General features: G+C 45.0%; 1 protein-coding gene across 2 annotated transcripts in view; it reads left to right on the top strand.

The window, feature by feature from the left end:
* tfcp2 (transcription factor CP2) overlaps positions 1–24377 on the top strand; it is a 151778-nt gene that overhangs the window by 105424 nt on the left and 21977 nt on the right. Inside the window, exons 10-14 of one of the 2 annotated variants that reach the window (XM_038786352.1) lie at positions 1842–1874; positions 2016–2081; positions 2596–2689; positions 7764–7854; positions 18165–18274. In XM_038786352.1, coding sequence (XP_038642280.1) covers positions 1842–1874; positions 2016–2081; positions 2596–2689; positions 7764–7854; positions 18165–18274 — 394 coding nt within the window. The remainder of the gene's footprint in view (positions 1–1841; positions 1875–2015; positions 2082–2595; positions 2690–7763; positions 7855–18164; positions 18275–24377) is intronic. The other variant, XM_038786353.1, reaches the window with a different exon arrangement.

The raw sequence follows: 24377 nt of genomic DNA, 5'->3' as shown, positions 1-24377 counted from the left end.
GGAGTGCCGAAGGGCCTGTTGCTGTGCTGTAATTTTCTTTGTTCTTTGACACGGGGAGAACGTGCAAACTCCACACTGACAATGACCCAGGGCCGGGATTTGAACACGGGTCCTCAGCGCCGTAGGCAGCAATGCTAACCACTGTGCCACTGTGCTGCCCGTCATCATATAATGTGCTGTCTGAATTTCAGTGTCAGTGCGATGCTAGGTATGTTGGCTGTATGCTCCAAAGGCTGGTAGATTGTATCAAACAGCTTGTCCAGCCACTGTTGCAACATACCCAACCAGCCCGTCCTTTCAAACTCAATACATCGTGTCCAACGTTTGCGTGTTCATTAATGTGTACTGGAAGCTACATGTATTATTACACAGGGCCCTTCCCTTCACAGATGATAGAACATGCACACACATTGTGCTTGTTTCAGCTGAACAAAATAAGCGATGGCCGTTAACTGACTCATTCCTCAGGGCAATGTCTTGACTATTCAGGGTCAAACTGCCTGGTTTAAATTTCAAGCAATGCTTGGTAGTTAACTGTCAGTCGTCTAGTATATTCTCCGTGGCAACACCTCTACTGATCAGAGTCTACATGCCAACCAATGAGCACGCTCTTCTCGTACAGTCTAAATTGTTTTTCCCCATATTGGCATTCTTGGGAAGTGTCCTGATGAGTGCAATATGAAAAGCTTCAACGTGTCTTTTTTCCCCCCCCCCAGATATTGCAATACAGTACAGTGGGGTAAGATTAGTATTTTAAAATCTGTGCTGGAGTCTTTGCCTACTCGCCAGAAGATTAAGGGCTGAAGCATAATCTCCGTTTACTCCACTAAATCAATGGATTGTGGGGTTAAACCTCACTTTCGGACATGAGCAAACCATCTTGGCTGATTGCCAAGAGAATGGTGCGACATTTGTCAGATGCGCTGTTAAACCAACCCTTGTCTGTCTTTTTGAATGGGTTTGAAACGCCTCTGATTTTGTTGGATGAAGAACCTGGGGGTTACCTGGTTATTTGTTGTTTGTGACCTCTTGTGCGCAAAACAGCTGCGACCTTCACGGAAAAGCACTGAGATGTAATCAGGTTCTTGAAGTAAAAGTAGTCCTTTTTTTCACTAAGGTGTACATTGATTGCTTGTACTGGCTTTTAAAGCTTGCTTGGGAACACGTCGTATAGGACCAGTTATCAGTACCCTTCCTCTCTAATACTTGCCTGGTTCTTTCAGTGGTAGCATTCTTACCACAAACTGTGGATAAAAAGCCCCGTTCCACAACTCAGGAATACATAATATAGGCTGAGATTAAACTAAACCTCCATCTCCCTGAAAAACGGATGTAAACGCACTCTGGCACTATTTGAAGAGCAGGAAGTTCTCCTCCTGGTGTCCTGGCTAACATTTATCCTTGAGCAATGCCATCAAAACAGGTTGAACATTTATTAACTTGCTGCTTGTGCTATCTTGTTGAGCGCAAAATGACTGCTGCATTCGCCTAGCTACATTTCAGAAGTAATTCATTGGCCATGAAGTGCTTTCAAACGTCTAAAGGACGTGCAAGGTGCTACATCAATGTTCTTCATGCGGTCCTAATCCAGAGACTTGTATTTCCCTTTTGTATGGGTACAGCAGAAAATATTCACTAAACCAATGATTGTTATCCTGCTTGTGGGAGGAGGGAGAATTATTGAACTGTTATCCATCCATTTGTCCACTAACATTTAATTTCTCACCTCAATAACAATTGAAATCTAAATTTGCATAAATGTAATCAACTTCTTGATGGCTATTGGATTCTTTCTGAAAATTCCCGTTTGACCTCTTCTTCATGCTTGTGTACGATTTCAGCTCAATAATTCTATTGGATTTTCACTAGATTTGGTAAGTGATTTTTGTCTCGTCAGATTTTTTTTGCTTTCTTTCTGTTCGTATGCAGTGGAAACTCTGCGTGTGTACATGCATCCAAAGTGAAAAGCACTTTTAGAGTTTTGCAAAAGTTCACAAGTAACTTTTTCTTATCAGACACTGGGATCCTTTCGAAAATGGGCTTGTCGGGAACTGTCCGTGTCTCCCGTCTCCGAAAATCAGGTAGGGGCTTTTGTTGTCAAGGTGCCAACACACACTCTATTTTGAGAGGCATGTTTCTGTTAAAAGCCCACAAGGACTGCTCTGATGTTAGAACCAAATCTTTAACTCTGCATGATTTTCAGCAATTTAACAAAAACTCCGATGTGACCAGAAAGAACTTCCAAATTATGGCTATTGCTGTTTAAGTTAAATTCAGACACATTTAAATACCAACTTTATCCTTGTGGCCAAGATTTCCAGTCCTTTTCCTTGCCAAATATTATTTGGGTTGAAATAGTTAATACGGTGATATTATATGCTTTCCATGGACGGTCATGTTTCCCTACTTGGATAGTCCATGAAATATCTCTACTCAGAACTGAGGCAAGGCGCTGTCACCCATTGGTGCGTAGGATTAATCAACTCCAGTTGAGTTTGCACTTATCTTAGCCAGCTCCTAATGTACTCTTGGGTCATTGTATCTGTGTGTACATTTCAGGGCTCATGTCTAAGACATGCAACTTTATTTTTGCAGAATCTGTTGCCAACAGCCACACCTCAGGACGCTCAACAGTGGTTGCACAGAAATCGATTTTCTCCATACTGCAGGCTCTTCGCAAACTTCTCTGGTACCTTTTGCTTATTAACTTATTTGGATGAAAATATTTGTCACGATTACCTGGGATGCTGGAGCGGGTCGCAGCTCATTCCTTCCGTCTGCAGCACCGAGCTTTGCCTTCAGTTGGGCCTGAAGAATTAAGTCTTTGAACACTTGTGATCCTTGGGGAACAATGTTTAAAGCCTCTGTTCAGTGTCCAGTAGCATTGTGCCCACAATACAAGGTTATGATCTTGTAAATTGAATTGGAAATCTTCAGTGAGATTTCAAGAGTGGCTGGTGTGGGAAGTGGACATGTTGCACTATGATAGAGGTGCTGAGCTGAGACTGAGATCCAGAATGTGTGGAGAAAGCACACTTGTTGACCTGCCTTAGCACCACCTCATTGCACGATATACCACCCAGATTGAAAATAACAGGAGAGAGAGAGAAGTAGCAGCTAATACCAAATTCTTTCTTGAAATGATTTAGATGGGGACAGAGAATTGAGAGGTTTGAGAGAAGATTTGTTTTGTAACATGAAAAGGGGGAATTGCATAACTCTGGGTTGGGGACAAGCTCAGCTTAACTTGGCCGAGTGATTTCTTTGGGAAACGAGCGAAACACAAGTGAACAAAATTGAAATATGCAAGAGGAACAGTTGCAAGATCTCACGGATTGGAGAAATGTGATGACCGTATTCAAAAAATGGCAAAATCAGCAAAAGTATCGAACCTTGGTTAGGCCACATTTGTATTACTGTGTGCAGTGCTGCTTTTTATATTGTCAAAAGGATATCGGGCACTGGAAAAGGGGCAAAGCAGATTGGCATGGATGATATCAGAACTGAGCATATACCCGTTACCAGAAAAAAATAGGGACTTTATGATCTAGAAAGAGAAGGCTTCTCTGCAAAATTATGAAAAAGATATGGGTGTTTGATCATTTAGACATAGTCCAAAACACAGGGCCATAAATATAAGATGATCGCTCACAAAGCCATTTCGGGGAAGTGGGACTAAATGCTCTTCTGAAGTATGAACTAAGTGGCTGCCTTCTATTTTACATTCCATGATGCTCGGAGAAACGGCTTCACCCGAGAGTGGGTAAAAGGTAGGATTTGCTACCAAGTGGAGTAGTTAGGGCAAATAGTATTGATTCTTGAAAGGGGAGCTGTAGGACCACCTGACAGATAAAGCAATAGGTTATGTTAAAGGGATGAGAGGAAACTGGTGGAAGTGTATAAGCGTGACTAGTTGGGCTGAAGAGCCTGCACATGCGTACCTTCCATGTTAAACTATTCAAATGTTGGAAATCTAACCGAGAAACTGGAGCAAAACCAATAGCCACAATCTGCTGTGGACTCCTCTGGCTGCCCACGATCCTGTTAACTTGGCTCAGTTTGACTTACATTTCCTCTGATTTGGAAGGCTCTGGGATTATGTCCTGTTACTTGAGCAAAAGCCTCCATTTCTGTGCAGTAGCGAGGGAATGTTGCAATGTCTGGAATGTCAGAAGCTTCTGTCTGTTCAGGTGAACAACATCACTTCATTTCCATGGTATTGGAAGAAGACAACCAAGTTGTCCACTTCCCTATCCAAGACTGTATGCTCAACCAACGCTATCAAAAAACATTTTAAATTTGTTTTGTGGTACTTTGATGTTGCAAATGTGCGCAAATTAACTGTTTGTCTACGTAACAGCAATTACACTTCAAAATACTTAGTTGGATCTGCTGAATTTGTGATCTAGGCGCAAATTAAATCCAGTTCTTTGTTCCATCTGTGCCAGGAAACTCCCAACGGTTTCCAGTGTTTTGGCAGAGCTCCCTGGGTTGAGGGAAGTGGGAGACTAGGAAGTTGCAAACCGGTTAGGAGTCTTGTGTCTGCTGCCCAAGTGATCTATCTATATTTTTATACATAGATTAAAAAGTAAGTTCCCATGGAGCTGCTTCAAGCATTTTGGGTCAGCTGTTACACTATGAGAAGCACTCCATCCGAAGTCAGCGCATTGTGGATTCAAGCACCAATCAAGGACTGCGACTTCAGTGTAGTGTGACAGCGTATCTTCTCATGTGCTGCATTTCAAGTGAGATAGTAAATGATGCCTTGACTGTCAGCTCAGGTGGGCATGAAAGATTCCAGGGCACTATTTGAAGATGTGGAAATTGTCCCGTGTCCTGGTTAACACTTGCTCATCAACAAGCACCACCAAAACACAATTACCGTGCTTGTTTAATTGCCGCTTTCAACACTTGCTGTGCGCAAACAGGCTGTCGCATTTGCTTGCATAATAATTGCACTTCAATAATATGCCATTGGTTCACCTGAGGGTGTTACAAGGCACGGTGTTTGATGCAGGTTCACTCATTTAACGATCCTCTGCGCCAAGGATCGACCTCCGGTTTTCAGTGTTACCTGAGCCGCTGGTGATTGGTGGTGGGTTTTGTAAAGCCCCCAGTAATTATCTTTATGGCCATGCGATTCACCGATTTTTGAAATGTTGTGATTTGAAATAAATTGAGCAATTTGGGTCTGGTATAAATCCTACTCTGGGGCATAAATGCATAATCTCGACTGACCTTTTGATCTCGTCCTGGGTCCCGCAGTTGTTTCGAAGCGGTGTCAGGCTAAGGCTGTATCTGTCTGTTTAGCTGTGTGTGAAATGTACTGTGACACTTGTAAGAACATATCTCCTGGCCAACATTCCCGCCTTAAACCAACACCACCAAAAAATGATTCTTCAATTCGTTTGGTGTGTGCGCAAATTGGCTGCTGCATTGGGCTGTATAGCAATGATAACTGCACTTCAGAATTCGCTCACTTACTGTGAAGTACTTTGCAATGTCCTGAGAATGTGAGGTGCTATAAAAGCCTTTTCTGGGTTTTTGCCAGTCTGATCATATCGCATACCTGACATCCTATTGGTTTTTATTCTTTTCTCTCCCTTCTCCTTTTCTCAATAAAATGTGAGTAATGTGACCAGTTCTCTCTCTCTCTGATCCTTTGTCTTCGGGGCTGCGAACTAAATGTCTTCGGGGCTGCTAACTAAACTTTGTGAGGTTGCTGTACGTCTTTGGGATCTTGTTCAACTGGAAAGGTGGTCGCGGCAAACTTATTCTTTGTACCTAAAATCATTTTTGAACTATTCGAGTTGAATTCTGTTTCAATTCCAGCTTGGAATGGATCATTTTTAAGTTTTAAATTGTAATATTGTAGTCACTGACATAGGGCTGTATTGGGTGTTCGGTGATGTACCTTGTGGTCATTTTTATTTCCTAGAATTTCATCTTAATTTCACCGTCTGGAATCGTAGAGGAATATTTCAGATTTGTTTTCCCCTGAATTGTTTAGATCGTTTTTTAAAAAAAAATAAATTAAAAAATTTAGAGGGCCCAATTCATTTTTCCGAATTAAGGGGCAGTTTAGCGTGTCCAATCCACCTACCCTGCACATCTTTGGGTTGCAGTGGCTAAACCCACGCAGACATGGGGAGAATGTGCAAACTCCACACGGGCAGTGACCCAGAGCCGGGATCGAACCTGGGACCTCAGCGCCGTGAGGCACTGCTAACCACTGCGCCACCGTGCTGCACTGTTGAATTGTTTAGATCTTGTAAAAGAAATCCTTTTCTGGCCTCACCAGCAAGGTTACATGGCTGCTGGTGGATAGGGCGGAGGTTGTTGCTGGTCGATATGGTGGAAGTTGATACAACCAGGTTGAGTAGTTTGCAAACACTGAACCAGCTAGTTGTCATCTTATCAATCATCTTTTTGGATTTTGTGCATGTACTGTGTGTTCAGGGCAAGTGTAGCCTCAAACTGGTATTAAAGCATCAAGTAGCACTAATTATTATTATGTGCACTCTTGAGGAATAGAATTTATATATTTCGATGAGCATTTTTTTAAAGCAATAACTGAGAATGTTAATTCTATATCATGACGGTGAAATAATTATTCCTTGTGATATTTACGGACGACTCATAGGAAAGGTCAAGATCCTACTGGACGGGACTAGATGGAAATGGAGGGAGGAGCTGGGCATGGAGATAGGGGGAGGACTCTGGATCAACTCCTCCACCTCCTGCGCCGGGCTAAGCCTGCTGCAGCTCAAGGTGGTGCACGGAGCACACCAAGACGCGCATGAGCGGGTTCTTCCCGGAGGTGGAGCGGTGTCAGGGGGGCTCGGCCAACTACACCCACATGTTCTGGTCCTGCCCCAGACTTGGGGAGTTCTGGACGGCCTTATGGCTGTGTCCAAGGTTGTGGGGTTCAAGATGGAGCTGTGCCCATCTGTGGCAGTCTTCAGGATGTCAAAGCATCCAGAACTCCGGACAGGGAAGAGGGGTGGACGCCCTGGCCTCTGCCTCACTGATCGCCAGGCGGAGACTTCTGCTAGGTTGGAAGTTGGCAGCGCCATCCCCAGGACCTTGGGCGTGGCTCTCGGACCTGGCCGAGTTCCTGAGACTAGAGAAGATAAAATCCTTGATCAGAGGGTCTGAGGAGAAATTCCACAACACGTGGAAGAAGCTCACAAAGCTCTTGGGAGTAGGGGACGGGGATATTGCTGGGCTGAAAGGGATCTCCCGTACAGCAATTGAGAGACTGGGAGGAAGCCATTCGCCAAAGGGGCGCGCAGTCCCTTCCCACACATGGAAAACCGAGGAGGTGGACCATCCTAACCTCCCTCAAACTCAATGGGGTCTCCCCCATCCCCATCAAAATAAGTGTCAATATAAAGACAGTAAAGAGTTCTGGCATCGATTGTAAATACCGATGTAAATAAGATAATGCGAGCACGTGAACCTGGGTCACAAGAAAAGTGACAACCTGTTGTACAGTGTTTATGAAGTTGCTGTTGCTTGATTAATTATTTTGTGTTTTTACCAATGGTACTGTCTCTTGTGTGTAAATCCTGTTACTAAATGTTAAAAATCCCAATAAAAATATTTAAAAAAAATAATTATTATTCCGCACATTCAGTTAATGTGCAAACTATTGTGGCAGTGCACCTCTGCTGCTTCATGGGTTCTGTAGTCCTGTATACTTTCCTCCATTTTACTACACCACCAGGAAGTTTAGAAACTTCTATTGCCTCCATCCACAGGTGGAGATCTGTTAAAGCTGACTAGGGATGACGTGATCCAAATCTGTGGTCCTGCAGATGGAATAAGACTCTTCAATGCTCTGAAAGGAAGGTAAGTGTGCCGTGCACTTCAGTTTCAGTATTTTACTTGGCATTTATATTCTCAAACAGCTTCAACATCATGTAAAGTTGTGGGTTGAGAGGGTGGGAGGAGGCAGGCAGGCATGGAGGAGAGAGGAATAATCTAAGAATATTTAATTGAAGAAATTTTTTTTGCTGTCTCCCCTATCTGTACAAGGGTTTGGGCAGGATTCTCCGGCCGAGCCTGCCCGGTGACCAGAAATTCCCTTCGGTGGATTGGCCATGCTAAATTGCCCCTTGGGGTAGGGCTGCATAGAACGGGAGATTGGGCTGAGGTAGGTTGGTCTTTTTAAAGGGTTGGTGCAGGCTCGATGGGCCGAATAGCACTGTAGGGTTTCTATGATTCAATTGCATACCATTCTCCCAGTTTCGCCATCTCTATCACATCTGTTGGATGATGCAAGCCTCCATACCATCGCTTCTGATGTATCTTCAGTTTTTCCCCTCAGCAGGCAAACCCCCCCCCCCCCCCCCCCCCCCCCCCCCCGGGCCTTTGATGTTGACAGGGCCCTGAACCATGTCTGCCACATTTCCTGCATGTCTGCCCTCACCCCATCCCCTTCCTCCCAAACCATGCTTGGTTCCTTTTGTCACTTTCTGTCTCACCAGCCTCCACATTATAAGGATCATCCTCTGCCATTATCATAGAAAAGTTACATCTAGTCCATGCCAGCCCAAGGACACCCAGGTGCCTTTTCTAATCCCATCTTCCTGCACCCGGTCCATAGCCCTGCAGCTTACAGCACTTAAGGTGCAGTTCCAGGTACTTTTAAAAGAGTTTAGGGTCTCTGTCTGCACCACCAACGAATTCCAGACTCCCACTACCCTCTGCGTAAAAGGGTTCTTCCTCATGTCCCCTCTACACCTCCTGTCACCCGCCCCCAGCTACACTTTTCTAGCCCAGGCAACATTCTTATAAACCTCCTCTGCCCTCTCTCTAGGGCAGTAACCTCCTTCCTGCAATGTGGTGACCAGAACTGTCCACAATATTCCAGTTGTGGCCTCACCAGTGTTTTATACAATTCCAACATCATATCCTTACTTTTATATTCTATACCTCTGCCAATGAAGGAGAGCATTCCATATGCTTTTTTAAAATAAATTTAGATTACCCAATTATTTTTTCCAATTAAGGGGCAATTTAGCGTGGCCAATCCACCTACTCTGCACATTTTTGGGTTGTGGGGGCGAAACCCACGCAGACACGGGGAGAATATGCAAACTCCACATGGACAGTGACCCAGAGCCGGGATCGAACCTGGGACCTCAGCACCGTGAGGCGGTTGTGCTAACCACTAGGCCACCGTGCTGCCCGTCCATATGCTTTCTTAACAACCTTGTCTATGTGGAACTGCTGCCTTTACAGACCTGTGTACCTGTACTCCAAGATCTCTCACTTCATCTATCCCTCTTAGTATATTCCCATTTATTGTGTACTCCCTATAACTGTTTGACCTCCCTAAATGCATGACCACACACTTCTCTGTGGTAAATTACATCTGCCACTTTATCGCTCACTCCACTAATCCATCTATATTGTTTTGAAGATTGTAGCTATCCTCTACACTGTCCACCACTCTGCCAATGTTTGTGACGTCTTCAAATTTCCCAATCTTGCTCCCCACGTTCAGGTCCAAATCGTTAATGTATAACACAAAGGGTAAGGGTCCCAACATCGGGCCCTGTGGAACACCACTTGAAATAACTTTCCAATCACATGGGCAGCCATCGACCATTACCCTTTGTTTCCTATTACTAAGCCAACTTTTTATCCAGTTCGCCACATTGCCCTGTATCCTGTGGGATTTCACTTTCTTGACCTATCTGCCATGTGGGACTTTGCCAAGCACCTTACTAAAATCCATGTACACCACATCCACTGTACTACCTACCACCTTCATCAAACCTTCTTGTCACTTCCTCAAAGAATTCAATCAAATTTGTGAGGCTGTTAACAAATCCATGTCGACTAGTCCATGCCTTTCTTTGTGACAGTTAATCCTATTTCTCTGGATTGATTCCACTAATTTTCCCATCACCAACATAAGACTAACTGGCCTATAATTGTTCGGCATTTCCTTTGATCCCTTTTTAAACAATGGAACTACGTTTGTATTTCTCCAGTCCTCCGGTACCTCCCCTGTATCAAGTGAGGATTGGAAAATCATCCTCCGAGCATCTGCTATCTCCTGCCTGACCTCCTTCTGCATCCTCGGAAACAATCCATCTGGATTTCAAGGATTTCAGTCCCTCGAGTACTTCCTCTCTTTTTATGCTGATCCCATCCAGTATCTCACGGTGTTCCTCCTGGACGACTATATCTGCATCATCCGTTTCTTTTGGAATCACGGAGACAAAATATTCATTTAAAACCCTTCCCACAGCCTCTGCATCCACACACAAGTTCCCCACTTCATCTCTGATAGATCCCACCTTTTCCTTAACTAACGTTTTACTGTTAACTAACGTTTTACTATTAATATATTGGTAAAACATCTTTGGGTTGTCTTTAACTTTACTTGCTAATCTTTTCTCATGCCCTCTCTTTGATCTCCTTATTTCCTTTTTGACTTTGTCCCTGCACTTTCTATACTCCTCTCTCCTATCTACAGTGAACATAGAACAGTATAGCACAGAACAGGCCCTTCGGCCCTCGATGTTGTGCCGAGCAATGATCACCCCACTTAAACCCACGTAACCCGTATACCCGTAACCCAACAATCCCTCCATTAACCTTACACTACGGGCAATTTAGCATGGCCAATCCACCTAACCCGCACATCTTTGGACTGTGGGAGGAAACCGGAGCACCCGGAGGAAACCCACGCACACACGGGGAGGACGTGCAGACTCCACACAGACAGTGACCCAGCCGGGAATCGAACCTGGGACCCTGGAGCTGTGAAGCATTGATGCTAACCACCATGCTACCGTGAGGCCCCCAAAGTGCTTAGTTCTTTTTGCCTATCGCACACTTTCTTTTTCTGTGTGATCTTCCCCTGTATTGCTCTAGACAATCAGGAGGGTCTGGATTTGACAGTACCGCTCTTATTTTTGGAGGGGATGTGTTTATTTTTGGAGGGGACGTGTCTACTTTGTACATTTTAGAATCTCTCCTTTCAGTGCTGCCCACTGGTTTTCCACGGAGTTATCCTCTAGCAATGGGCCAGGCCACCAAGGCCCTTCTCATTTCTACAAAATATGCCTTTCCCCAGTTCAAACTTTTTACTGCTGCTTTATCTCTGTCCGTTTCCATGGTAATACTGAATCTAACTGAATTGTGGTCACTATCCCCGATATGGTTCCCAACTGCCACTTCACCCACTTGCCCTTCTTCGTTCCCCAAGGCTAGGTCTAGAATTGCATCTCCAGTGTGATGCCACCACCAAACGCCTCTTTGCCCCCCATCCCATGTCAGCATTCCAGAGGGACTGTTCTCACAGTGGCGCCCCGGTCTTCTACTCCATCACCCCCCAACACCTTGTCCCGTTCCCATGGAAGCATGGAAGACGTAATACTTGCTCCTTTGCCTCTTCTCTCACCACTGTCCAAAGTCCTAAACACTCCTTCCAAGTGAAACCGTGAATTACTTGTACTTCTGCCCGAAAGATAATCGAAGCTTCTGTCTCAACCACCTTTTGAAGAATCCCAAAGACTCGCGGACCGAGGAGAGAGAACTTCTTCATCTCCCTTTTAAATGGGCAACCCCCTTTTTAAACAGTGACCCCTAGTTCTAGATTCTCTAACAAGATGAAACATCCTCCCATGCCCAATCCACCCTGTCAGTACCCCTCGGGATCTTATTTCAATCAAGTCGCCTCTTACTCTTCAAAACTCCAACTCCAGCGGATGCCAGCCTGGCCTGTCTCACCTTTCCTCTGAAGACAATCTGCCATTCCAACTATTAGTCCAGTAAACGTCCTCTGAACTGCTTCCAATTCATTTACATCTTCCATTGTCCTATGCCAATTTGCACGTGGCTCAGGTAATCCAGAAATTATTACAGTTTTGAAGTTTTTTTCCTTAATTTTGTGCCTAGCTCCTCAGACTGACTTTGCAGAACCTCCTTTCTTGCCCTGCTATGTTGTTGGCACCTACATGGACCATACCCACTCTCTGCAAATTCCTTTCCAGCCCAGAGCAGATGTCCTGAACTCTGGCACTGGGCATGAAACACAGCCACCTGGACTCTTGCTCCTTATTACAGAGAATCGTGTCAATCCCCCTCCCTATACTGTCCCCTGCGACCACATCATCCTTGTGTGCCCCTCCCTTCTAATTTTTTTATCTTTTATTAGTCACTGGTGTTCATTATGTCCAATCGTCTGACCTGCCACCCATTTTTGCACAATTGGATGCTTTTTCTTTCAGTTTGATGCTATCTTTAACTTTTTTAGTTAACCACAGATGGTGGGTTCGCCCCTGTGACATTTCCTTTCTCATTGGAATGTATCTATTCTGTGTATTCTGAAATATCCTCTTAAATGTTTGCCACTGCATCTTTGTTGATCTATCCCATAACCTAAATTGCCAGTTTGCTTTCATGCCCTAATAATTGTTACTTAAATTTAAAATTTAATCTTGGACCCACCCTTCTCTCCCTCAAACTGAATGTAAAATTGAATCATGTTATAATCACTGCTACCTCCGGGTGCTTTCACTGAGGTTATTAATTGATCCATCTCATTGCACAATACTGTACCAGGTATGCCATAGTCTGCTCCCTGGTTGGCTCCAAATCTAAGGAACTATCCTGGAAACATTGCAAGAACAAAGAAAACTACAGCACAGGAACAGGCCCTTCGGCCCTCCAAGCCTGCGCCGACCATGCTGCCCGTCTAACCTAAAACCTTCTACACTTCCGGGGTCCGTATCCCTCATTCCCATCCTATTCATGTATTTGTCGAGATGCTCCTTAAACGTCACTATCGTCCCTGCTTCCACCACCACCTCTGGCAAGAAAGAGTCCATTTGGCCCATCGAGTCTGCACCCACATTCTGAAAGAGCAAACACTATACCCGTAACTCCTTTTCGCATATCCAATTAACCTAACCTGCGCATCTTTGGACTGTGGGAAGAAACCGGAGCACCCGGAGAAAACCCACACAGACACGGGGAGCACGTGCAAATCCCACGCAGTCACCCGAGGTCAGAATCAATCCCAGGTCTTTGGCGCTGTGAGGCAGCAGTGCTAACCACTGTGCCACCGTACCGCCACAGATACATTCGATGAACAATTCAATGAAAACGAGCATTCACCCCTGACTCGGGTACACACTCGTGCCTCAGCTGCACTGAAAAACCCTGAATTCATAGCAAACCGAACTGGGACTAGAGAAACAGATGAAACAAAATTCATCCAGTTGTCTAATTAACTACGCTTATTGGGTGGCACGGTGGTTAGCACTGTTGCTTCACAGCTCCAGGGTCCCAGGTTCGATTCCCGCTTGGATCACTGTCTGTGAGGAGTCTGCACGTTCTCCCCGTGTCTGCGTGGGTTTCCTCCGGGTGCTCCGGTTTCCTCCCACAAGTCCCGAAAGACGTGCTGTTAGGTGAATTGGACATTCTGAATTCTCCCTCTGTGACCCGAACAGGCGCCGGAATGTGGCGACTAGGGGCTTTTCACAGTAACTTCATTGCAGTGTTAATGTCAGCCCACTTGTGACGATAACAATTATTATGAAGATTATTATTACTCTGCTCTCGCGGCAGAGTAATAAGGCTGGAAGAAAGAAATTTGGTCTAATTGTACAACAGTAAATTACATTGAATTCAATTAAATTCAGATTGCACCATCTGTCATGGTGGGATTCGAACCCGGATCCACATCATTACTCTGGCTCTCTTATTAGTCACGTGACAGTACCACAATGGCCCTGCCTTCCATCTGAACTGAGTATATTTCTGTGTTGGATTGTACTTGGGCTTGTTTCATCGTGACACTGGGCTGGTGTTTGTGGAGTGAGTAAATCTGAAGGTTCATGGCATTGGAGGCAACCTGTTGACATGGATAGGGAATTGAGAAGGAAAGCCGAGATGATGGGTATGTACTAGGGAACACATTAAGAAAGAGACACTTGTATTTAATAGCACTGTACATTACCTTGAATCCTGAAGTGATAATCAAGGGGTGGGGGGGGGAAGAATTGATACAATAACAATCACGAGGGAAAGAAGTACAGAGTAGAGGAAGGCAGGTAGTGCAGGAGTCCCCTGGGGCTGTTCCGCTTTTTAACAGATGTACCGTTTTGGATACTGTTGGGGGAGATGACTGTGTTGGGGAAAGTATTGGCAGCCAACTCCATGGCACCATGGGTGGATCTGCTGCACAAGAGGGGAGGAGGAAGAATGCCAGGGTGATGGTGGTAGGGGATTCAATGGTACCAGGGTTTCTGTGGCCGCAAAAGAGACTCCAGGATGGTATGTTGCCTCCCTGGTGCCAGGGTCAGGGATGTCACTGAACAGCTGCAGGGCATACTGAAGGGGGAGGACAAACAGACAGACCGATATCGTGGTACATATTGGTACCAATGATATAGGCAGAAAAAGGGATGTGGTCCTGCAAGCAGAATTTAGGGAGCTAGGATGTCGATTTAAAAAAAACAGAACCCAGAAGGTAGTAATCTTTGGATTACTTCCGGTGCTACGTGCTCGTGAGTGTAGAAATAGGAGGTTAGTCCAGATGAATGGCTGGCTGGAGAGATGGTGCAGGATTTAGATTTCTGGGACATTGGGACAGTTTTTGGGGACAGTGGGACCTGTACAAGGTGGATGGGTTGCACCTGAACCGAAATGAGACCGTGCCCTTGCAGGGAGGTTTGCTAGTGCTGTTGGGGAGGGTTTAAACTAACTTGGCAGGGGCCTGCGATCCTGAGAGAAGGTTCAGCAGGGATAGATGTACATCCAAAATTAGAGGAGACATTAGGTGAGTCAGGAAGGCACAGAATGTCTGGACCAGTTAAATCACCAGGGAGTCTGGCAAGATTGGATGGTATTTATTTTAATGCGATGAGTCTGACGAACAAGGCAGATGAATTGAGGGCACATTAAAACATGGCTGTATGATATTGCTGTCACTGAGACATGGTTGAGAGAGGGGCAGGATTGGCAGCTCAATATTCCAGGATACAGAACCTTCAGGCGAGATGGAGGAGGTGAAAGAGTAGGAGGTGTCACAATTTTTTTCAGGCAATCAATTCCGCAGTAAGGAGGGATGACGTCTTTGAAAGTTCTTCAACTGAAACCATATGGGGAGAACTTAAAAACCAGTCCGAGAGTAATAGAAGAGCAGATATGTCGGCAAATTTCAGAGAAGTGTAAAAGTAATAGGGTAGTGACAGAGGGGTATGTCAACTTCCCTAACATTAACTGGGGAAGCCAAAGTGTGAAAAGTTTGGAGGGAGCAGAATTCTTAAAATGCATCCAGGAGAACATTTTAAGCCCGTATGGAAAAGGTCCTACAGAGAGGGGGGTGGTCCTAGACTTAATGTTCAGTAACAAAGCTGGGTGAGTGGTTGAAGTATCAATGGGGGAGTATTTTGCAGACAGTGATCATAATTCCATTAAATTCAAGATTGTTATAGAAAAAGATGAGGATGGGCCTAAGATCAAAGTTCTAAACTGGGGGAAGGCCGATTTTAATAAGATCAGATATGATTTGGCCAGAGTGGACCGGGACAGACACTTGTCGGTAAATCTGTGACAGAACAGTGGGACGCATTCAAGAAGGGAATAGGGAGAGTACAGGGCCAACATGTTGCAATCAAGAAAAAGGGTGGGACTAACAAATCCAGTGAACTCTAGATATTGAGGGATACACAGCATCGGATAAGGGAAAAAAGGGAGGCTTATGGCAGATATCGAGGACTCGAAACAACAGAAGTCCTAGAGGTGTATAGAATGTGCAAGAAGGAACTTTAAAGGAAATTAGGAGAGCAGAAAGGGGACATGAAAGGATACTGGCAGATAAAATAAAGGAAAATCTAAGTTCTACAAGTTATGTAAGTGAAAGAACAGGGCCCATTCAAGACCACAGTGCTAATTTGTGTGTTAGCCGGAGAACATGGGTAGGGTTGTAAAAGAATACTTTGTAAATGAAATGAAAATCGCTTATTGTCACGAGTAGGCTTCAAATGAAATTACTGTGAAAAGCCCCTAGTCGCCACATTCCGGCGCCTGTTCGGGGAGGCTGGTACGGGAATTGAACCGTGCTGCTGGCCTGCCTTGGTCTGCTTTCAAAGCCAGCTATTTAGCCCTGTGCTAAACCAGCCCCTTGTGTCAGTGTTCACAAGTAAGCAGGCAATCAGTAATAAAATGAAAGAAATTAACACGATTGTGAGTGATCTGGCAGGCTTAAGTGATAAATTTCCAGGGCCGGATGAAATGTATCCCAGGCTCCTGAGTGAGGCAAGAGAGGAAATAGCAGGGGCTCCGGCAATAATTTTCAATTCCTCTCTGGCCGCAGGAGAGGTGTCGGAGGACTGGAGGATTGCCAATATGGTACCATTATTCAAGAAGGGAGGAAGGGATAAACCAGGAAACTACAGTCAGTCAGTCTAATCTCAGTAGTGGTATACTTGCCCTCGAGGCATTGAGTTTAAGAGCAGAGGTTATGCTCGAACTGTATAAAACGTTGGTTCGGCCACAGCTAGAGCATTGTGTGCAGGTCTGGAATCCACATTATAGGAGAGATGTGATAGCACTGGAAAGGGTGCAGAGGAGATTTACCAGGATGTTGCCTGCGCTGGTGAGTGTTAGTTATGAAGAGAGATTGGAAGGCACTCTTCATTGGGTTTGACAGGGTAGATGCTGAGAGAATGTTTACTCTTGTAGGAGAGTCTAGGACCAGAGGGCATAATCTCAGTAAGGGGGTCAGAGAATAATATTCCCACAGTACAAAAAGGAGGCCATTCGGTTCATCGAGTCTGCAACAGCCCTTGGAAAGAGCACCCTATTTAAGCCCACTCCTCCACCTTCTCCGCATAACCCAGTAACCCCACCTAACCTTTTGGACACTAAGCGAGAAGTTACCATGACCAATCCACCTAACCTGCACATCTTTGGACTGTGGGAGGAAACCGGAGCACCCGGAGGAAACCCACGCAGACACGGGGAGAACGTGCAGACTCCACACAGTCACCCAAGGCTGGAATTGAACCTGAGTCCCTGCTGCTGTGAGGCAGCAGTGCCAACCACTGTGCTACCGTGCCGCCCATTTAAGATAGAGCTGAGGAGGAATTTCTTCTCTCGGAGGGTAATGAATCTGTGGAATTCTTTACCGCAGAGGCTGAGTCATTAGTATGTTCAAGGCTGAGAGAGACAGAGTTTTCATCAGTGAGGGAATATCGAGAGTTATGGGAAAAGACGGGAAAGTGGAGTTGAGGATTATCTTTTTTTTTTATTTTTTAAATTATAAATTCATTTTTTCCAATTAAGGGACAATTTAGTGTGGCCAATCCACCTAGCCTGCACATCTTTGGGTTGTGGGGGCGAAACCCACGCAGACACGGGGAGAATGTGCAAACTCCACACGGACAGTGACCCAGAGCCGGGATCGAACCTGGGACCTCGGTGCTGTGAGGCTGCAGTGCTAACCCACTGCGCCACCATGCTGCCCAAGCTGAGGATTATCTTATCAGACCAGTAATGATATCATTGAATGGTGAGGCAGACTCGATGGGCTGAATGACCTACTTCTGCTCCTACGTCTTATGGCACAAGAAGGTTAAAGAGTCGATGGAAACTACTTCTGATCCACCCTGTGGTGGGAGAGTCCAGAAGAAGAGACGTACAAATAAAGTTAGGCTACTCTGAGTGATGTCAGCAATTACTCCGAAAGGATAGTGGAAATGTGGAACTCTCCTCCACTCCCTCGTCACTGCCCCACCCTCGTCACTGCCCCACCCTCGTTACTGCCCCACCCTCGTCACTGCCCCACCCTGTCAAACTATCTGTTGAGACTGGGGGGGTCAATTCAGAATTCCCAAACTAAGAATGCTAGGTTTCTGTTGGTCAGTGTACTTCAGTTGGGAACCAAGGTTGGCTGATGGAGTTTAGATGCGGATCAACCATTATCTCGGTGAATACTCAAACAAGCTTGAGGCTGCGAGGCCTATTCTGTTGGAATTTTAATAATCACATGTGGTTTGGGTTTAGATCTTCGTGATGAGCAATTTAGGAATAGACATGCTTAATTAAACAAATGCTCTGCAAAGTTTTAATGTTTTCTGTTGTGAATGTTTTTTTCGTTTATCACTCATACTTTTCCGCTCCACATTTAGGATGGTCAGACCCAGGCTAACCATTTACGTTTGTCAAGAATTGCAGCAGGTTCGAGAGCAGCAACAGCAGAAACACGAAAATGGTGATTCTGTGAGCAGTTCTTTCTATGGTAAGTAAACCAATACACTTTACTGCAACCAATTTAATTTGCTGTCCACTGTGGTGTATTATCCAGTAGTCTGTTAGAAATTGGGTTCCATGTCTGTTCGAACCCGGGTCCTCAGCGCCGTAGGCAGCAGTGCTAACCACTGCGCCACCGTGCTGCCCTAAGCTTGTTCTCTAATGCCCTTTAGGAGAGGAATCTGTTACCCTTCCTTAGTCTGCTTTATGTGTGACTCCAGACCCACAGCAATGTGGTTGGCTCTGAACTGCTTTCTGAAATAGCCGAGCAAGTCACTCAGTTGTGTCAAATTGATATAGAAAAGACAAATAATCAAACTGGCCAATCCACCTGGCATCGACCTTAGCACCAGAAATAACGGTACACTGCCCGTTCGGTGAACCCTGGGAAGATGCCCTCAATAACATCTGAGAAACGTGCCTTCCACTGATAAAAGCATATGCCAAAAATGAATATGTTATCAAATGTTTAAAAATGATATTTATAGAGAAGTATTTAACTCAACTATACCTGAGGAACACCGGTATTCATTAGTAAATCTAAGTGGGTGGAATTTTATGGTCCTGCCACAGCAGGAGTGGGGCCAGAAAATGCAGCGAACTGTTCAAAAGTCCATTGACTTCCATAGGACCAGAACATCCCACAGGCAGGAGGAGCTGTAAAAATCCACCCAGTAAGTATATTAATAAGAGCATTTTGATTAGCCCTGTTTGTGGGGGGGATGGGTTGCCTGTACAGGTCAGACAGGTTGCCCCTCAACAGGGCAGTGATCAGTAATCCTCACGGGCTGGGTTCCATGTTGTATGGAGGGCACAGAAACGGGCCATTTCACCCAACTACGACGGGTATAAGAAGGACGGGTTACACCTGAACTGGAGGGGCACCAATATCCTGGCTGGGAGGTTTGCTAGTATGGTTCGGGTGGGTTTAAACTAATTTGGCAGGGGGGTGGCAATCAGAACAGTAAGCCAGCAAGTGTAGAGACTGGGGATGAGCATGGTACCAGGGCCTGGCTGGCTGAGAGGAAGGGCAGGCTAGGGGAGGTCGAACTCAGTGGGCCTGGAGGTCTGGAGTGTATTTATCATGTCCAATCCACCTAACCTGCACGTCTTTTGGAACAATATGTGGACAGTCTGATTAGATTAGATTAGTACTAGGGAACGAGCCTGGCTAGGTCATCAACGTTGTAGTGGGAGAAGATGTGGCGAACAGTGACCACAATTCTGTAAGCTTTGGGATACTCCTGGAAAAGGACGAATGTTGTCCTCTGGTTAAAGTGCTAAATTGGGGGAAGACTAACTACAACCAGATTAGGCAGGATTTGGAGGCTGTTGTTTGGGAGAGGCTGTTTGAGGGTAAATCCACATTTGTCATGTGGGAGTTTTTTAAGGAGCAGTTGATAGGAGTGCAGGACAGGCATGTGCCGGTAAAAAGGAAGGACAGGAAAGGCAGGATTCAGGAACCATGGATGACCAGGGAAATTGAGAATATTGTCAAAAAGAAAAAAGATGCATACGTGAGGTACAGGCAACTAAAAAAACAGATAAAGCACTTGAAGAATACAAGGAAAGTAGAAAAGAGCTCAAGCAGGGAGTTAGGAGGGCAAAAAGGGGTCACAAAGTGTCCTTGACAGACAGGATTATGGAGAATCCCAAGACATTTTATACATATATTAGGAACAAGAGGCTAGCTAGAGAAAGAGTTGGTCCACTCGAGAACAAAGGAGGGTAATTGAGTCGAGCCAAAGGAAGTAGGTGAGGTCCTTAATGAGTATTTTGCATCAATATTCACAAAGGGGAAGGACATGTTGATTGGTGGTGTCTCAGAGGGATGAGTAAACGCTTTAGAACAGGTCGTTATTACGAGGGAGGAAGTGTTAGGTGTGCGAAAAAGCATTAAGGTAGATAAATCCCCAGGGCCAGATGGCAACTATCCCAGATCACAGAGAGATAAGAGATGAATTTGCTGGGCCTCTAACCAAAATCTTTCTGTCCTCATTGGCCACAGGTGAGATCCCAGAGGATTTGAGGATAGCCAATGTTATTTAAGAAGGGTTGCAAGGATAATCCAGGTAATTATAGGCCAGTGAGCTTGACGTCAGTGACAGTGAAATTGTTGGAAAAGATTCTCAGATTGGATCTATGCACATTTGGAAGTGAATGGTCTTATTAGCGTCAGACACCATGGTTTTGTACGAGGGACGTCATGCCTCACTAATTTTGAGGAGGTGCCAAAAATAATTGACGAGGGAAGGGCTGTGGATGTTGTCTCCATGGACTTTAATAAAGCATTTGATAAGATCCCTCATGGCAGGCTGGTGCAAAAGATTAAATCACATGGGGTCAGGAGTGAACTAGCTGGATGGATCCAGAACTGGCTTGGCCATAGAAGGCAGAGGGTAGCAGTGGAAGGATGTTTTTCCAAATGGAGGTCTGGAACTAGTGGTGTTCCGCAGGGATCAGTACTGGGACCTCTGCTCTTTGGAATATATCTAAATGACTTGAAAGAAAACGTAGCGGGTCTGATTAGCAAGTTTGCAGATGATACTAATATTGCAGGAGTTGTGGATAGTGATGAAGATTGTCAGAGAATACAGCAGGATATAGATAGGCTGCAAAATTGGGCGGAGAAATGGCAGATGGAATTTAACCCGGACAAATGCGAGGTGATGCATTTTGGTAGATCCAATTCGGGTGGGAGCGATAAAATAAATGGCAGAACCATCAGGAGCATAGAGACACAGAGAGATCTGAGCGTGCAGGTCCACAGATCGTCAAAAGTGGCAGCACAGGTGGAAATGGTGGTAAAGAAAGCACATGGCATGCTTGCCTTCATAGGATGGGGTATCGAGTATAAAAGCTCGCAAATTATGTTACAATTATATAGAACAGTGTTCTTCAAACTTTTTTTCTGGGGACCCATTTTTACCAACTGGCCAACATTCGGGACCCAACCCGGCCGACCTTCATTATACTTCTCAATTGCACATCATGTTTGTCACGTTATGAGGGCTTAAGCAATAATACAGCTGTGCAAATGTGGCAATGCGGATTTAAAAGTTCAACTTGCCTGAATTCCAGAGTCTCAATTTTCCTGCAAACACCTGCGTTTAATTGCTTGTTTGATTCCCATTCTCTGTCTTCTCAAAAAAATCTTGCTTTTCGTTTTGCATATTCTTTATAGTTTCATACAAAGAACAATACAGGACAGGAACAGGCCCTTCGGCCCTCCAGGCCTGTACCGGTCATGATACCAACATTTGCCAAAACCCTCAGCACTTCCTAGTGCCGTATCCCTCTATACCCATCCTATCCATGTGTTTGTCAAGATGCCTTTTGAATGCCGTTAATGTATCTGCTTCCACAACCTCCCCTGGCAACGCGTTCCAGGGACTCACCACCCTCTGCATAAAAAAACCTGCCTCGCACATCTCCTCTAAACTTTGCCCCACGGACCTTAAACCTATGCCCCCTGGTGACTGACCCCTCCACCCTGGGAAAGAGTGGCCATCCACTCTATCCATGCCCCTCTATCAGGTCACCCCTTAACCTCCGTCATTCTAATGAAAACAGTCTGAGTATATTCAGCCTCTCTGCATAGCTAACACCTTCCAGACCAAGCAACATCCTAGTAAACCTCCTCTGCATCCTCTCCAAAGCCTCCACTTCCTTCTGGTAGTGTGGCGACCAAAATTGTGCGCAATATTCCAAGTGCTGCCTTTCCAAGGTTCTATTCAACTGCAGCATGACTTGCCAGTTTTTATACTCTTGTGTCCTGGACAATGAAAGCAAGCGTTCCATCTGCTTTCTTGACTACCTTATCCACTTGTGTTGCCACTTTCAAAGATCTGTGGACCTCCACACCCAGATCTCTCTGACTTTCGATATTTCTAAGAGTTTTGCCATTTACGGTATATTTCCCCTCTATGTTAGACCTACCAAAATGCATTACCTCACATTTGTCATTTCATTTCATTTTTCATATGTCTGGATTAAACTTGTCGTGGAAATTGTAATAAAGACAAATTCTTCGAGTTTCGTTTCAGGAAATTTTATTTGACACAAATATTTGCCAAGAGGGCCATGGTCTCGCTACATAGCCATTCCACAGTACTCTGAGATTAGACCGAAGAAATCATAATTTAATAGTCTGAAATAACAACTCTAGAAGTAAACAGCCATGTTTATACTAAATAAACCTTGGAAAGTACGTAAGATGAATTACATAGAACGTATGTTCTTGCCCTTGGCTAAAAACAACTCGAGTACTCACTGGAAAGAAGGAGGTTGAGGGGCGACCTGATAGAGGTCCATAAAATTATGAGGGGCAAGGACAGAGTGGATAGACAGAGACTTTTTCCCAGGGTAGAGGGGTCAATTACTAGGGGGCATAGGTTTAAGGTGCGAGGGGCAAGGTTTAGAGGAGATGTAAGAGGTAAGTTTTTTTTTTTTTTTTTACACAGAGGTTAGTGGGTGCCTGGAACTCGCTGCTGGAGGAGGTGGTGGAAGCAGGGACGACAGTGACGTTTAAGGGGCATCTTGACAAATACACGAATAGGATGGGATTAGAGGGATACGGACCCCGGGAGTGTAGAAGATTTTAGTTTAGACGGGCAGCATGGTCGGCACAGGCTTGGAAGGCTGAAGGGCCTGTTCCTGTGCTGTACTTTTCTTCTTCTTTGTTGTTGTACGCATTTTGTTGTCCTTCGGAAGAACAACTTGTTTTCATAAGAAGGCCGAGTCCAAAATGCTAAGCAGTATTTTGTTTATGTTACCTGACCTACTTATTTTCGTTCAAAAGCAGTGTTAAACTATAGTCAAGCATTTCCCAGCATGCTTCTAAGTAGGCAACTCATTAATTTCACTTCCACAAAACTCTGCCATTTCTCTGCCCAAGTCTCCAACCTATCTATGTCCTGCTGTCTCTTCTGACAATCCTCAACACTATCTGCCACTCCACCAACCTTGGTGCCATCCGCAAACTTACTAATCAGACCGGCTACATTTTCCTCCAAATCGTTTATGTATACTACAAACAACAAAGGTCCCAGCACAGATCCCTGTGGAACACCACTAGTCACAACTTTTCCATTCAGAAAAACACCCTTCTACTGCTACCCTTTGCTTTCTGTGACTGAGCCAGTTCTGTATCCCTCTTACCACCTCACCTCTGATCCCGTGTGACTTCACCCTTTGTACCAATCTGCCGTGAGGCACCTTGCCAGAGGCTTTACTGAAGTCCATGTAAACAACATCCACCGCCCTCCCCATATCAATCATCTTTGTCACCTCCTCAAAAAACGTAATCAAGTTAGTGAGGCACGACCTCCCCTTCACAAAACCAGGCTGTCTATCGCTAATGAGTCCATTTGTTTCCAAGTGGGCATAAATCATCTTCCTCTTTAAGATGTTCTTCATGTTCCTTACATTGTTTTTCAAAATCTGCATAAGATGGTGTAATATCTGAGCCCCAGGACAACGTTGGTGTGGTGTGGGGCCTAAAGATTTATTTATTTGGCCTCATTAATCTGGTCAAGATCAGCATTGCTGATGGTTCATCTGGCCCCTTGGTACTGGAACTATGAACTGAAACCCAAGTCAATATTCGCAGTCTCACTTATTGGAAGCCGGCCACCAGACTACTACCAGGGCTTTCTTTGATTCTAGTTTCAGAGCTTTCACTTTGTAAAACAAACTGTGAACTATTCTGCTCCGTTGATAACTCCTTATCCCCATTTCCTTCCACACCTGTATGCTTTATAATTTCAAAGTCTTGTATATTAAAGTTTCGGCCAACCAAACATCTCAATTGTTCTCCGCAGCAACTAAATCTGTCTTATCTTCGTTAGAGGGAACTTGAAAAGGAAATTAGGAGAGCAAAAACGGCCCATGAAAGGATGATGGCAGGTAAAATAAAGAAAATTCCTAAGTTATTTTACAAGTACATTGAGGGTAAAAGGATAACTAGAGAAAGAGTCGGGCACATTAAGGACCACAGTGGTTAGTGTGTGGAGCTGACTGATGTAGGTTGGGTTCTAAATGAAATCGGGGAGAAGGACTGAGAGGAAATGAAAGAGATTAACATAGACAGA

This window comes from Scyliorhinus canicula, chromosome 28 (assembly GCF_902713615.1).
Source record: "Scyliorhinus canicula chromosome 28, sScyCan1.1, whole genome shotgun sequence".
Lineage (NCBI taxonomy): Eukaryota > Metazoa > Chordata > Chondrichthyes > Carcharhiniformes > Scyliorhinidae > Scyliorhinus > Scyliorhinus canicula.
The sequence above is the reverse complement of the archived record's forward strand: the minus strand, read 5'-3'. Positions and strand labels throughout refer to the sequence as shown.